Source organism: Dromiciops gliroides, chromosome 4 (assembly GCF_019393635.1).
Source record: "Dromiciops gliroides isolate mDroGli1 chromosome 4, mDroGli1.pri, whole genome shotgun sequence".
Lineage (NCBI taxonomy): Eukaryota > Metazoa > Chordata > Mammalia > Microbiotheria > Microbiotheriidae > Dromiciops > Dromiciops gliroides.
The window spans coordinates 391,453,206-391,469,383 of NC_057864.1; the positions used below are offsets into that span (position 1 = coordinate 391,453,206).

General features: G+C 37.5%; 1 protein-coding gene across 1 annotated transcript in view; it reads right to left on the bottom strand.

Annotated features, from left to right (window-relative positions):
- Nucleotides 1-1,395: 1,395 nt before the first annotated feature.
- The window catches only part of RMND1 (required for meiotic nuclear division 1 homolog), a 51,354-nt gene continuing 36,571 nt past the window's right edge, over nucleotides 1,396-16,178 (bottom strand). The window contains exons 9-13 of the mRNA XM_044002507.1: nucleotides 10,636-10,700; nucleotides 9,740-9,816; nucleotides 7,962-8,082; nucleotides 4,395-4,511; nucleotides 1,396-2,275 (exon numbers count right to left, since the gene is read on the bottom strand). Of these exons, the coding sequence (XP_043858442.1) occupies nucleotides 2,243-2,275; nucleotides 4,395-4,511; nucleotides 7,962-8,082; nucleotides 9,740-9,816; nucleotides 10,636-10,700 (413 nt within the window). The 3' untranslated portion in view covers nucleotides 1,396-2,242. The remainder of the gene's footprint in view (nucleotides 2,276-4,394; nucleotides 4,512-7,961; nucleotides 8,083-9,739; nucleotides 9,817-10,635; nucleotides 10,701-16,178) is intronic.

The window sequence follows — 16,178 nt, forward strand, 5'->3', positions numbered from 1 at the left end:
CTAGCATATATCCAATTCCTATTAGCTTTTCAAGTTCTGAGAAAATCTGGGATATGCTGGTTTGAACTATAGAACTTGAGGGATAATAGATGTAATCACCATCTACTTTAAAGATCACACTTCTGGATCTCAAACAAATCACTAGGAAATAAAACTTTGGCAATACCTTTCTTGCTTGTGTAGTTTTATGGTCCAGCTTGAGTGCTTCTAACAGGAAAGGAATGGAAAAAATGCAAATGTAACAAACTTTCATTTCACCTTAGAGTGGTAATTTGCATCCTTATAAAATATAATCTGTTTGGGAGGGTTGAACCAAGAAAATTCTCAGTAAAGACCAGGCTAGGATAGTTGGGATTATTTTCCATCTCTTTTGTGTGAATTCTCAAAATCTTAGACTCACCAAGGTAATTAACATAAAACAAAAAACAACCCAGGAGAATGGAGCACACAATAACTCTTAACTGTGTAAGTAGAAAAGTGAAAGTGGACAAACCAAAGAATCTTGAGAACTTAAAGTATGTTAATGAAAATGCATTCAAGAATTTAAATGTAAATAGTTGGTTATGTTGATGTTAAAACACATCTGAAATTGTATAATCATTTTAAATAAAGTCAGTGAATTCTATGGGTGCTGCCTGTGTGTTCACTATTGTTTATAGCCCCGTTTCATTTTTAATTTTATTGTTCAGTTGTGTCCAACTCTGACCCATTTGGGGTTTTCTTGGCAAAGATACTGGAATGGTTTGCCATTTCCTTCTCTAGCTTATTTTACAGATGAAACTGGGGTAAACTGGGTTAAGTGACTTGACCAGTCACACAGCTAGTGTCTGAGCCTAGATTTGAACTCATAAAGAGGGGTTTATACTATACCTAGCTGGGGAACTGAACTGATTGTAAGAATAATGCTGGGATGAAGGGATTTTGGTAGATGGTTATCCATTTTGTTTGCTTTTTGAAACTGTAGTAGAAAACTTCAAATAAACGAAAGTTTGGCTTTTTTGTTTTTTGGGGGGTGGGGGTGGGGCAGTGAGGGTTAAGTGACTTGCCCAAGGTCACACAGCTAGTAAGTGTGTCAAGTGTCTGAGGCTGGATTTGAACTCAGGTCCTCCTGAATGCAGGGCTGGTGCTTTATCCACTGTGCCACCTAACTTCCCTCTTACAGTTTTCTAAACGAAATGTGAAGATTCTCACTATTGAGTTTTCCTCCAGCATTTAGTAAATGAAATTAAAATGTCTAACTTTATTTGCCCCATATGAAAATAATTCATAAGTTTAAAACACTTTCGAGGTAATTAGTTTTAGAAAATTTTAGAAGAGAAACTTCATCGTGGAACATTTCAGTGAAATATTTTTGACAACAGGCTGAAAAGTAGAAGACGGGGAAAAAAACTGAAATGCCAGTCAGAACTCACTTTATTTTGTGCCATTATTAAGTAGGGATCTACAGTAAAGAGAAGTATACTTCTTAAGTAAGTGTCTTAAGTGGTACATTAAGTTAAATGATTTTTGAGAACCAAATATAGATTTCACTGATAAAATCTGGAAGAAAATTGTTTTTATACATGTAAATCTTAAGAAGTACTCTACTTGCATTTCCAAATTGTCAGTATTGCGTAGCTATGCAACAGGACTGATTATGTTCATTCCTCACCAAAGAAAACACTTCAATAAAAGTATGTTTTAATTTTATATATGTATTAGAGGGTTAATAATCATGGAGATTTCTATCAAGGTATATCCATCTTTGATAGCCATAAAGAAGCAGGTTCTATATAGGAGTAGATTGTGCTACCTTAAATTAGGTATTTAGAAGGCTAGAGAATGTGTTCACTTGTAAGAGAAATTATATTGAAAAATATTAAAAAGTGGTTGAATTGTTTGAAAAGGGCAAGCTAGGTATATTTTAATACCTATGGATAGATGAATTCATGACAAAGAGTATCACACAAGATAAAATGGGTAATTTTTTATTGTATCTTGCATGTAGGAATACCAATATCTGAATTTCTTAATTATTTTTAAAAATTGAACTACGGGTAGAGGGAGAGAATGCAACTTGAGTACAAGTAATAATTTTTATTTGACCAGAAAGATATATACAAAGATCAGAAGCACTATAAAAGATCAGACAAAAGGAAACATTTGCTTCCTGTTTACTTCCTATTATTTACACATTTGTCAATGACACTTTTTGGTATATTTTCTGTCATTTTTTCAGTTATCCACATCTTTGTTCACATAATTAAAACAACAGTCTGCCAAGTTCAAACATTACCTGTTGAAATAATAAAGAAGATGGTTATGAACTTAGTTCTATTTATTGATTACAAAGATTACAAAGCAAATTCTAAAAATGAAAAGGATATTTTAAAAGGCTATGATAGTTGAAACTTATTTCTCAATGTGAGATCAAACAAGACCTTTTCTGTACAAAGGTGGGTTTTGAGCTGGAGGCACAGGTATTTTCTGTTTTACTGAATCAAACTTCTACTATTTCACTAATATTTTAAAGAATACTGAGGATGTTTAAATATTACTAAATGGTATATCGAGCTAGAAAACTTAGAAACCCCTATGCAAACCACTAAAGAGTTAAATCAAAAGTTTTATTTTCTACATCAAAACACCGTTACAACTTTGGTCATACTTTGGTAAGACTCCTAAATGAAATTCAGAGAAACATGAAAGATACTGGTATAAAATGTCCATAATAGGAAAAAAAAGGGTGAAAACTTTAGTCCATAATATGTGTTTATTTAATAAGTGCTACAGATGGATGATGAACGGGATAGAATTGAACTAAAAGACAGAAGTGGGATGACTTGCATTTGAGTGTGTGATCTTAAGCTACTCACTACTGTTAAAAAAAAATTAACAATACTGTGTTTCTTGGTGATACTCTTCCAAATTAATGAACACAATGATCTCAGAATAATGAAAATTACAAATAACCAACTGAGGAAATATTAGGTGCATGGTAGGTGTAAACATCTTAATGTTATGAAGGGAAGAGGAATTAATCTGTCACAGCAAGAATCAAGGATAAAAAAAAAGAAAACTGAGTAGTATCGTGATATTCTTGAGCTATCAATCAAAAATCATTAAGTGCCGACTATACCCTAAGAATTCTAAGTTTTTGAAATAAGGGTAAAAACATTTCATGGGAGACGTAAATGACTACACTTGATTTATCCAGAGTAGATGGAAGGCAAGGCAGTCTCAAAGGGGAAGACACTAGCAGTTGGAACCCAAGAAGGCATGCAGAAGTGATTTAAGCTGTCTTCAAAAAAGAAAATTCAGATGCCGAGACAAGGAAGGAAAACAATCTAGGCTGGGGGAACAGTCAGTGCAAAGACCTTGAGAGAGGAGATGGAGTACCATGTATGAGGAACAATCAATAGGACAATATAGCTGCATTATAGAACACAAGGGGAAAAAAAAAAGACCAAAAAGGTAGCTAGTGGCCAGATCCTGATGAGCTTTAAATGCCAAACAGGAGATTTCATTTGATCCCGGAGGTAATTTGAAGTAAGAGTTTTTTTGAGCAGGCAGTGGAATGATACGGTCAGACCTAGGCTTTAGGAAAATCAATTCTGCAGCTAGGAGAGACTTTAGGCAGAGAGAACAATTATAAGGCTTCAACAGCTCAGGCAAGAAGTGATGAGGTCCAGAACAAGGTGGTGGCTCTATAGTAGAGGATATGACTTACTGTGAAGGGAGAAAGATCTGACAGTGATTGTATATGTGGGGTGTGAATGATGAGTGTAGGATGATGAGTGATTGGGAAAGTGCTAGTGTGGTAGAGGGAAGTTCAGTGGGGCAGCTAGGTAGTGCAGGGGATAGAGCACTGGCCCTGAAGTTGGGAAGACCTGAGTTCAAATCCGAACTCAGACACTAACTGTGTGACTCTGGGCAAGCCATTTAACCCCAAATGTTTTTAAAAACATCCAGGGCAATTTCCAGTAGTTCTGATAACATATCTTGCCACTGGACCCAGATGGCTCTGGAGGATAGTGAGGCTGGTGACTTGGCACAGCCCCTCCCCCACTTAAATCCAATTCACTTCAAGTCATGACATCTGTTATGGTCCTCTTTGAGAACGAAGGACAGACAACAAGAGGGAAGTTCACAAGAGAAGATTTTTTTTTCTTTTTTTCTCTAACCAATTTCAGTTTAAGATGCCTATTGGGTTAAGCAGTTCAACATGTCCAAAAGGCAGATGTTGATGCAGACTGAAGATAAAGGGCCTCAGATCTTTGTTTTCAAAGATGAGAAGATGCTGTGGATGGGCTATAATTTGCATCAATGGAGAAAAGTACCCAATGAATATGAAACTACAGATCCATCTTAAAGAAAGATGATGAAAATAGTTGTCATCAAAATTCCCTGTTTACCTCTATGGTGATAAGTATAACAATCATCCATTCTAGGCGGAGTGCTCGCTTCTCATTCAGGTGATTTCGCATCAGGTCTGTTAGTTCCATGCAGTGTTGAAGCTTCTCATTCATTACCTGTGAAAGAAAACAAACAAACCAAAAACCGTCTAGAGCTCAGACTAAAAAAATACAAGAAACTGGTCACATACTGAAGTGCTTATATTAGTGAAATCCCTATAAAAAGTAAAGATGAGGCTTAAGAGCTGAAACTGATTCACTAATATAAAGAACTCCAAGATTTAAAAAAAAAGTCTATTAACTAAAAATGTGAACTGCTACAAATTCAACACTAGATGGCACTACTTAAAATTCTAAAAATTCTTTTGAGTCCAAAATGGTGGCTTCCAAGAATGAAGCAGGATTTGTGAATTCATCCAAAAAGGATAAATATTACATACTTCTTTAGTATCACGTATTCTAGAAAGGGGTATATCTAAATTGTTACTTGTATTCTGCAATGTGTTACATATAACTATAAAATATCACTTTTCTCTTGCCTCTACTTTCAAATCATCAGTGAGGTATATCCCTTTATTAATCATGTCAAGGCAAAGAAAAAAAAAAGATGCACCATTTAAAACCAAAGATTTAAACTCAAAAATAGCATGTTAAAATTCACCATTAAAGCTACATGGTTAATATTTTATTGTAATCATTAATTAAATATGAATTATTAGTATTTATTGTAATAATGTCGAGGTCACTGACAGATGGGTGACAGACCATCAGGAAGATGTTTAAACCTATCTAAACACTACCTTGTTACTGCTGGTACCACTGCAGAGGACCCAGATACACGTAATGGAATTAACAAGGTTCTTCACACCTTCTACTGCTAAAACCTCATCCCTCTAATAATAAGACATACTGAAAACTGATACCCTGACTGCAGCATTTTTGGCCATAGTACTATAATATGCAATTCAGACATGAATTTGTATAGCTATCTCCCACTTTTACCACCGTTACCAGATGTGAAATTCTAAAGCAAAGTTTAGTTACTTATTTAGGCTGAAGCAATGCCTGTAAGTGTCAAGATTGTAGTACAGGGTAGTGGTATGTGAGCACAGGAAACAGTTTTTCCTTTTCATCCATCTCCCATTTCTGAAGCCAACTGACGAATCCTGCTGAGCATTCCTTTGAATCATCTCCAGAATCTGTCCTACTCTTACCATGCTAATGTGGACTCTTATTAACTTGAGAATGTTTTACTGCAACAGTCACTTGGCTGGTCTCCTTGCCTCTGCCCAACAATTTATGTGGCATACTACAAGATTTTCAGGTTCAGTCATAAAGCAAGATGGTGCACTGGGTAGATCACTGGGCCTGGAGTTAGGAAGACCTGAGTCTGAATTCAGCCTCAGATGCTTACTAGTTTTAAATGACCCTGGACAAATCACTTTAACTGTGTTTGCCATGGGATTAATAGTGCCTACCTCATAGGATTGCAGTGAGGACAAAATGAGATACTTGTAAAGTGCTTTGCAAAACTTAAAGCACTATATGAATGTTAGCTATTAGGCAATAAAAGTCAATAAACATTTATTAAGTGACTACTATATGACAGGCACTGTGCTAAGATCTGGAGATACAAAAAGAGGCAAAGACGGTTCCTGCTCTCAAGGAACTCAACCTAGTGGGAGGGACAAAGCAAACAAATATGTACAGACTATATATAGGATCAATATGAAAAAGTTAAAAGAAAGAAGCCTCTAGAATTCACAGGGGCTTACAAAGTTTTCCTATAGAATATGGAATTTAAGTTGGGACTCAAAGGCAATCAAGGAGGTCAGTAGGCTGACATGAAGAGGGAGAGAGTTTCAGACGGGAACAGCCAGAGAGAAAGAATGCTTGGAGCTGAGAGATGGAGTACTTTATTCATGGAATAGCACAAGGCCAGTCAATGGATCAAAGAGTACATGGTAGGGAGTAAGGTGTAAGAAGACTGAAAAGGTAGAAGGGGGCTAGGTTATGAAGGTCTCTGAATGCCAAAGGAGTCTGAATTTGATACTGATGGGGAACCCCTGGAATTTGAGCAGTGGTGCGGTGAATAGTTGGACCCATACTTTAGGAAAATCACTTTAGTGACAAAATGGAGGATGGATTGGGGTGAAGAGCAATTTGTAGCTGGCAGGCCCAGCAGCAAGTTATTGCAGTAGTTCAGGTATGAGGTGATGAGGGCCTGCACCAGAGTGGTGGAAGCATCAATAGAAAGAAGTAGAGACACTACAAAGATTAAATGGACAGACCTTGGCCACAGATTGGATATGGGAGTGAGAGAGTGAAGAATTGAGGAAGACAACTAGGTTACAAGCCCAAGGGACTGGGATGGTGTTGCCTTCTACTATAGGGAAAATGGGTATGGGGGGGTGGTGGGGGAGGCATTGAGTTTTGTTTTAGACAAGTTGAGTTTGAGTTAACTACTGGGTGTCCAAGATGTCTGAAAGAGGTTAGGGGAGGATAGGTAGGTTTGACAATCATTAGCATTGAGATAATAATTAAATCTATGGGAGCTGTTGATATCACCAAGTGAAGTAGCAGAGAGCAAGAAGAAACAGGACAGAATCCCGTAGGACACCTTTAGAGGGCATGATCTGGATGAGATTGGGCAAGGGAGATTGAGGAGATGTCAGATATATAGGAGGAAAACCAGGAGACAGTGGTGTTCTGCAAACCTAGAGAGAAGACAGAATAAAGGAAGAGAAGTAGATCAAAATTGTCTAAAGTTGCAGACAGATGGAGAATGAAGATTGAAAAGAGGCCAATGGTTTTGGCAATTAAGAGATCACTGCCAACTTTGGAAAGAACAGTTTGGATGGAATGATGAAGCTGGAATGTAAGAGTTAAGAAGAGAGGAGAAAAAGGGAAGGCAATTACTGTGGACAAGAATGGCATTATTTCTAAACAGTGCTCTGCTCATATCAGTCATATCACTGCTTCATCTTATTGGTGTACACAAGTCAAAGTTGCTATTATATGGGGTAAGGAAGATTAGTCAAGAAAAAAATTTTTTAGACTGAACCTGTGATTTCACTGCTGATGGGAACTTCTGATGAGAACATTTCCTCTATCAGTGCAAACTGGTAACTGTTCTTCAACTTGTAGTCTTTTTGTTTGTTTGTTTTGCAGGGCAATGGGGGTTAAGTGACTTGCCCAGGGTCACACAGCTAGTAAGTGTCAAGTGTCTGAGGCCGGATTTGAACTCAGGTACTCCTGAATTCAGGGCCGGTGCTTTATCCACTGTGCCACCTAGCTGCCCCCTCAACTTGTAGTCTTTAAAGAGTTGCTTGAGGTAAATGAAATAACTGACATGTCCAAGGTCACACAGCCAATGTGTCAGAAATGAGACTAGAATACAAATCTTTCTGATTCTGAGACCATCTCTCTAGCCACTATATCGTACTGCCTCTAAGAGATAAAAATAATCATTCCAAATGGAATTACCCATGTCATACTGCTATAAACAATTATGGACAAAAAGATTGCTTCTATTTTTTTTCTTTCTGGAAAGAACAGAAAACCTACCTTCACTCTACGAGTAATGCTAAGGAATTGACAAGTTTTATCATAAAGTGCCTCCAAGTTTTCTCTGTCCCAGTAGAAATCAGGGGTCATCAGGAAGTCTGAACTCAAATTTATACGGTGTCTGAAAAAAAGCAAAAGTATAAATGTTTTTACTTCTATATGTTAAGCTTAAATTTTTATTTAGATAATAAAAGTATATCAGGATTTAAGCGTTTTAGTAGTTGATAAAGTCAATGTGAAGACCTCTCCTCATGCAATTATGCTAATATATTTTATAATTACATTTTTATGAAAAATTCAATTTGTATAGATCTTTTATTTTTATATCATTTACATTTCCAAATTTCTTCTACCCTTTCCTAATACTGAACCAAAGCAGTTTAGGAAAATTAACATATCAACCAAGTGTGACTATATGTACAATGTAGGAGGAAGGTATGTTGGTATGCACACTTTTAAATCCTAAATTATTTGGTGAGTTTTCCCAGTTTCCCCACCCACTGGAATTGTTTCCTTTTGTGTATATACTTCAGAATTTTATTCTTGAGAATTTCCCATTCCTACTGGGCTCACTTGTAGAAATTTTATTTCATGAGATCTTGTGTACTCTCCCTTTGAAGTCTGCTCTCCCCAAATTTAAGGTGCAGAACTAAGTCTATGCAACTTTTTTCTCTATCATAGCTCTAAGAGGCAGTGGTAACATAATTTGTAACCCATCAAGTACTTTCTCCCTTTCAGTGAGAACTAGATCTAGAATAAAATTTTCTATTATTTCCTCTACTTTTTGTAAGATGGAATCATTAAAGTAAATCAAGCAATTATTAGCTGTTCTGCTATTGAAAAGCTGCATTTGATATCTAGATAACTGAAGTTCCCTATCACAACTGTATCATGTCTATGTACCAGGCTCATGATGTTTCTTGAATTCATGTATATCATTTGTATATTTAGGTGGTCTGTAGTAGATGCTGATGACAAAACTGCTTTTTTCTCTCTGCCCTTCACTGATCTCCACACAAAAGACCTCTATCATATTCCAACCTTCCTTTCTTCATCCTACCCTTCTCTCTGGTTTCTTGATTGTTTCACATGAATGCACACACACACATATATATATGTTTACACACATTTCTTTCTCCTTTCCTATTTCTCTAACCTGCCAATCTTGACATGAAAGACAAGAGTCTCTGAAGAATTAAAATCAGGGCAATAGAGAGGAACATGGAGGGTATGAATAGGTTGCTACATATAACACTAATGAGAAATGCTAATGATGAACAGGAGCAAAAGACATCAATGAAGAATTGCATGATAGGAAGAAAATATGGTCTGGTCACATTTTAGGGGTGAAATATGACAGACTGACAGCCAGTGAACTCCATTGGTACCTTTCTGATGTCAGGAGAAAGGAAGAAAAGTATTTATTTAGTACACTGGATGGATTTTCTGTGGAAAACTTACAGAAGCTGATGGACAATATTTGTAAAGGAAGGTTAAGTTACAATACATATCATTGGAAGAAACTTCCTAATCAATGAGATCAGAGATCCATTTGAGTAGCAAGCATGTTTTGCAAAATTAGGATTTATTACCCCAAAGCATAAAAGTTGATATAATTGTCCTACACATTTATGTTTCTGAGAAAGGGCTTTTTGTTTGTTTATGGTTATTATGAAAATAGCTACAATTAACACAAATGTGGCTTTAAAAAACCCTTTTTATGTATTTTAGGATTTTTTTTCACCATAAGAGATGTTTTGTTCAATGGAAATCTTTACCTTAATGAGAAAAGTTGTCCCATTTTCTGCATAACCTCTTCATGAGAAAGTTTCACCTTTTTTCCAGCTTTTAAAGCCTGGAAAAAATAGCAATTTGACATATGATTTGGGATGTGGCTTTTATTTTTAAATTAAACCTCACAAGATCATAAAGAAGTTGCAGAGTTCTTATACTGATACTTTGTATCAGTTAAAATGTCTCATACATGAATGTCTTTAGTTGTACAGTATCACTACCCTCATAGGGCTTTAAAATCTTGTTAGGCAAGCAGTTCTGTGTTCATCTTCACCTCATGAATTCGTCTGAAACACTAATTTTATCTAGTCTTGTAGAGACTATGGCTTCTTACCTCATCACTTAAGCATAACTGAAAAACCCTTTCACATTAAAAATAAGGTCAATAAATGAAAAAGAAGTATTAATGAAATAGAAATATTCTTTTTGTAAACCTTTTCCTGTCATAGCTCCTACTTAACTCTAATTACAATTTGGAAAAATATTTGTCCAACAGCAAAATAATTTCCAGCATTTTCAATTGGAGGCTAGGGATAGCTATTTCCTTGGAGAAAGGAAATATTTCATCACTTTTTTTTTGGTCAAATTTTGTAAGCTTAATTGCATCAAAATCTCAATAAAAGTTATCTGCAATTTAAACTCAAACTAAAAAAAACACATTATGGTGCCTATTCTCTATTCCTGTATCCTGTTCCACCTGAAATAAGAGAGGGAGAGATAGGAGATTGGGGTTCCTATGTATATAATTTTCCTGGTGCTTATTATTATTTTGTTTTACTACCAAATTGACTGGTGATTTAAAACTTTTTAAAGTGTCCTCTCAAATAAGATTAATTCCTTTTTACTTTAAAATACATATAAAGTTGACATGAATGATTACCTCAGGAATTGACTGAATGGACTCGACAAAATCATCCAGTGATGCTTCCCAAATAGCCAGTTTCACTGAGGAAGAAATTTTTAAAAAGAACAGTTTTTATATTTTTAAATTCAAATTAAAAAAAATTTATTAAGTTCCTATTATGTACATAGGGCACAATTAAACATTTAAGGGCCTATTATGTGCAAAGAACTCTTCCAAGTACTTAGGGAAAAAGAAAGAGTTCCTACTCTCAAGAAACTTATAATCTAATATTGAGCTTTGGTAGGAAGGGGGAACAAGAAGAGAGCTACAATCATTGTCCTTGTCCCCAATTTTGTATAATAAAAATAACACGTTAAGTTTGTGACAGGTATAGGAAGGGTACTTTTTTTTCACAGAAAACATCATTACTGGGAAGGTTTCCTGATTGGGCAGGAATTTAACAAATGAGAAGTACATCCCAAGCAGAGGGTACAAAGTGAGTTAAGGCATACAGGCAGGAAAATATGGGGCATATATGGAGTACAATTAATTAATCGTATAGTTTGTTTGGAACATATAGCATATGCAGGAAGATAGTATGAAATAATCCTGAAATAATACTAGACTAGAAAGACTGGAATTTACTCAGTTACTTTTATGGTCATGCTTTTAAAAATATCTATATATCTAATTAGGTATGGTGTCTAATACCATTTATAAATAGGGGCATTAGAAGATCAGTGCTATCAACTTGAAGCCCCAATATCTGGATTTCAAGCAGGACATCCTTTTCTTGGTGGACACCATAAGTGAGCATACTTCTCCCTGTTTTATGCTCCATTTGTTCCTCAGTGAGTTGATGGAACCGCAAAGTGACATAGTAACTAGAACGACTGACTTGGAATTAGGAAGAAGTGTGTTTACATCTTGCTTTTGATACTGTGTAACCATGGGAAGGTTATCTCTCTGAAACTTAGTTTCCTCATCTGTAAAAGAGGAATAATATCTATGGTATATATCTGAAAGGGTTGTTGTGAGGCTTGAGGTAACATGTATAAAGTACTTTATACACTTTAAAAGCACTATATATATGTCAGTTATTACTGCTGTCATGAAGTTTGTTTTATAGTCAAAGATGTTACAGAATTTTTTATTTTATCATCTGTATGCAACACTTTGTTGGAGGAGGTCCTTTAAAGCTGTCTTATTCAACCAAGTCTTACACTTGACTTTTTAAAAAAAAATCGATAACTGACACAATAGGATTTCATATCCCTTATATCTTTTAGTTAGTTGTATGATTGCAAAGATGTGGTTTGCTGTAGAAATTCACCTGTGAAAACCTGTCTATTCTGTTTCCACATTTTTATCAAGAATAATCTCAAGCATATAGGCCATTTTCCTCAAAATTTTTATAGAGGTGATAAAGTAGATACATGGATTGTGTGGTAAAAAGTGAAAGCTTTTAACAAGTTGGTTAGGATAACTGAAAGATGCCAGTTTTTGAAGGACCACCCGTTCAGGGAGGAGACTGTGACGAACCGCCCGTGCGTCTGCTAAGCACTCCACTTCTGGGGTGCGAGCTTAAAGGCAAGGAGAGAACGGAAGTGAGCTTTCTTTTTTCGCTCACTCGCTCCTGGCTGGTTCGCTCGGTACACAGACACTGACTCAGGTCCTTGATGATCGGCCTGGTCCTCCGTTAACAGCATGTGCTTGACGCGGTTCTCAGCCTCAGAGGTGGCTGTGGGTTTTTGGTGAGTTCTATATGGAATACAGACTAAGCTTAGGTCTAAAACTATTTATTTGTGTGTCTACTTTCCTATCCCTCTAATCAACATCACCTTGTTTTGTTGGCTAAGTAATTCCCAAACAATAAAAGCTCTAACTAAAGCTCAGAAGCTTCTTTCACTTACTGGTCTGGGAGATATACATAAGGGAAAGGTTAAAGGGGAGTTTAATGCTCTTGTATCCAGTTTTAAATCTTACAATTTAAAGTTACTGATGACCTGGTCACTTTTTTAGCGAAAAGAACAATCTGACATTGTTACCATTCTTTTGTAAATCTTCTCTTTGATATACCTTGAAAAGCTATGTCTGGGTGTCTATACTGTGCTGCCTCCAGCGTGGATTTCTTCTGTATATATTTACTAAGATCCAGGCAACTCGACTTCATCTTACTTTTTATAGAGTAGACATGAAAGATCTCTTTTTTTTTTTTTTTAGTGAGGCAGTTGGGATTGAGTGACTTGCCCAGGGTCACACAGCTAGTAAGTGTTAAGTGTCTGAGGCTGGATTTGAACTCAGGTCCTCCTGACTCCAGGGCTGGTGCTCTATCCACTGCGCCACCTAGCTGCCCCAGAGGTGAAAGATCTAAATGTGGTATTTCTAGCATTGTCACCAATGAAGGAATACTGATGAACAGCAGGATGGCATAATAGATAATGTTGACTTTGAAGCCAGGAAGACATGGGCAGAGTAGTGACATGGTCAGACTTGTGCTTTAGAAATACCCATTTGGCAGCTTCTTAGACTGGAGAGGGGAGAGAGACTGGATATATACAGGGAGATCAGTTACAAAGCTATTAGTCAAAGTGAGAAGTGAGATTGAACTAGGAAGACTGTAATAAGGGAGGGATGTGAAAGATTTTGTACAATCAACAAGATGTGTTAAATGTCTGGATGTGGAAAGTAAGTGAGAGTAAAGAGCTCAGAATGATTCTGTTTCAAACCTTGATAAGTGAAAAAAATAATCATGCCTTTAGGAGAAATAGTGAAGTGAGGAAGAAGGATAAGATTAGGGAAAAAAAGGTGAGTTCAGTTTTGGATATGTGTTCAAGGTATCAGGTAGTCAGCTGGTGATACAAAACTAGAGGTAAAGAGAGAGACAAGGACTAGTGAGATTTGGGAATTATCTCCATAAATATGACAGCTGAATCTATGGAAATTGATGCGATGTCTGAGGGTCGGGAGAGGAAAAGAGCCCAGGAACAGCTCTGGGGCACATTCATATTAAGAGGTGGGACATGGGTGACAGTCCTATAAAGGAAACTGAAAAGATTGGCCATACAGGTAGGAGAACCAAAACAGAACGTCACAAAAACCCAGGGAGAATAGTTTCCAGAAGAAGGGGTGGTCAACAGTGTCAAATGCTGAGGAGAGGTCAGGTGTTGTAATGTGGCAATAAAGTTTTCAATGTATGAATGTAAACAGTTTAACCTTTTAATGTCCCTCTTGATTTCTTTTTCCTGTTTACCTTTTTATGATTCTCCAGGGTCTTGTATTTGAAAGTCAAATTTTCTATTCAGTTCAGGTCTTTTCATCACAAATGCCTGAAAGTCCTCTTTTTCATTGAAGTCCCATTTTTTTTCTCTGAAAAATTATATTCAGTTTTGCTGGGTATGTGATTCTTGGCTGTAGTCCAAGTTCCTTTGCCCTCTGGAATATCATATTCCATGCCCTCCAGTCCTTTAATGTAGATGCTGCTAGATGTTGTTTTAGCTTTATCACAGCTCCACAGTATTTGAATTCCTTTTTTCTAACTGCTTACAATATTTCCTCCTTCACCTAGGAGCTCTGGAATTTGGCTATAATATTCCTGGAGGTTTTCCTTCTGGAATCTCTTTCAGGAGGTGATTGTTGCTTTCTTTCACTTTCTATTTTACCTTCTACTTCTAGAATATCAGGGCAATTTTCCCTGACAATTTCTTGGAAGATGGTGTCTAAGCTCTTATTTTGGTCCTGGTTTTCAGGTAGTCCAATGATTTTCAAATGATCTTTCCTAGGGGCAGTTAGGTGGTGCAGTGGATAAAGCACCAGTCCTAGATTCAGGAGGACCTGAGTTCAAATCCAGCCTCAGACACTTGACACTTACTAGCTGTGTGACCCTGGGCAAGTCACTTAACCTCCATTGCCCCGCAAAACAAAAACAAAAACAAAAAACAAATGATCTCTCCTGGATTTATTTTCCAGGTCAGCTGTTTTTCCAAGGAGATATTTCACACTGCCCTCTATTTTTTCATTCAATTGGATTTGCTTTAACCATGTCTTGGTTTCTCATAAAGTCACTAGCTTCCATTTGTTCATGCCTAATTCTTAGGCAATTATTTTCATCAGACACCTTTTTTATCACCTTTTCCATTTGACTTTTCAAACTGTTGACTTTTTTCTCATGACTCTCCTGCATGACTCTCATTTCTCTTTGCATTCTTTCCTCCCTCTCTCTAAATCTTCCTTCTATCTCAACTACTTTTTCTTCAAAGTTCCTTTTGAGAGCTTCCATGGCTGGAGACCAGTTCATAGTTTTCTTGGAAGCTTTGGATGTAGGGGCCCCGAGGTTGTTATCCTCATCTGAGGCTGCACCTTGATCTTCCTTGTTGCTGAAAAAACTTTCTATAGTTCTCAACTTTATTTGCTTGCTCATCTTGCTGTCTTTTACTTGGCTTTTAACTCCCCACTGGGGTGGGGTGGGGGGGCTGCTTCTAGGCTACGCTACTGTCCCCAGCTTCAGAGGGTCCCAGGTGTTTTGGTTTGAGGGAAGGCAGGTTTTTCTCTCACCTGGCCTGTCCTCTGATTTGGAAGATAACCTCAAGCCAACTTGCTAGTTAACCAGCCAGCAGAGCACTGTAGTGGTTCTTAGCTTTGATGAGCCTGCACCCTTCCCCTACCTGGGCCTCCCACCACTCAGGATATTCTTCCTGGTTCCCTGCTGGGGTGGGACAGCTGAATTCCTCCCCAGGTTCCTCTGACACCCCTGCACTCCAACTCCACCCCCGCCCCCGCCCCAGCCAGCCATTCAGCCCTCTCACCGACCACAAGCTCAGTTCCAGAAGACACTATTGCTGCAGCTGATTCAGAGGCTCAGGGGTTGTTCCTCTGGTGCAGCATGCCTGGGGTCTCTGTCAGCATGATCGTGGGATTGGGCTTTACTTGCAGCTCAGCACAGCCCCCTTTAATCTGTCTATGGCTGGAAAATAATCTCAGCCTGTATTTTTGTGGGTTTTTCTGCTCCGGGGGTTCTTTTGTTGCTGTTTTTTGGGGGTAATTGTATCAGGAGCTCTATGCCTTTAATGTCTTTCCTCTGCCATCTTGGCTTCGCCCCGCCCCCCCCCCCCCCCATGCCACTTTTCTTGTGTTCCCTAACATGCTGGTCCTAGAGGAATCTGCATGTGCCTTTCTTTCCACTGCCATTTCCTACATCTTCCTTGTGCTATCATCACTTGACAATCTCTTCTCTTGTAAAGTTCATTCTATTCAGATATCACCTTAGTCCAGACCTCGTGTCATTTATTTATTGCATCATTCTCCTTTCTCTAGAACTTCAGTATTTGGCTTATAGTTTTCTTTTCCCTCCCCAGTCCATGCCTTTCTACTTGGGAATTTCAGTTTATATGTCAATGTTCTCTTAAAATATCCTAGTCTCCCTAGTTTCTCTTTTTCAACTCCCAAAACCTACTCTTGCATTCTACCTCAATCCTGGGGAGGAAGGTCACACCCTTGGTCTTTCCACCACTCAGTTCTACTTCCATGAGCAAGAATTCTGAAATATCTTGATATGATCACAGTCTCCTATTATTCCATCT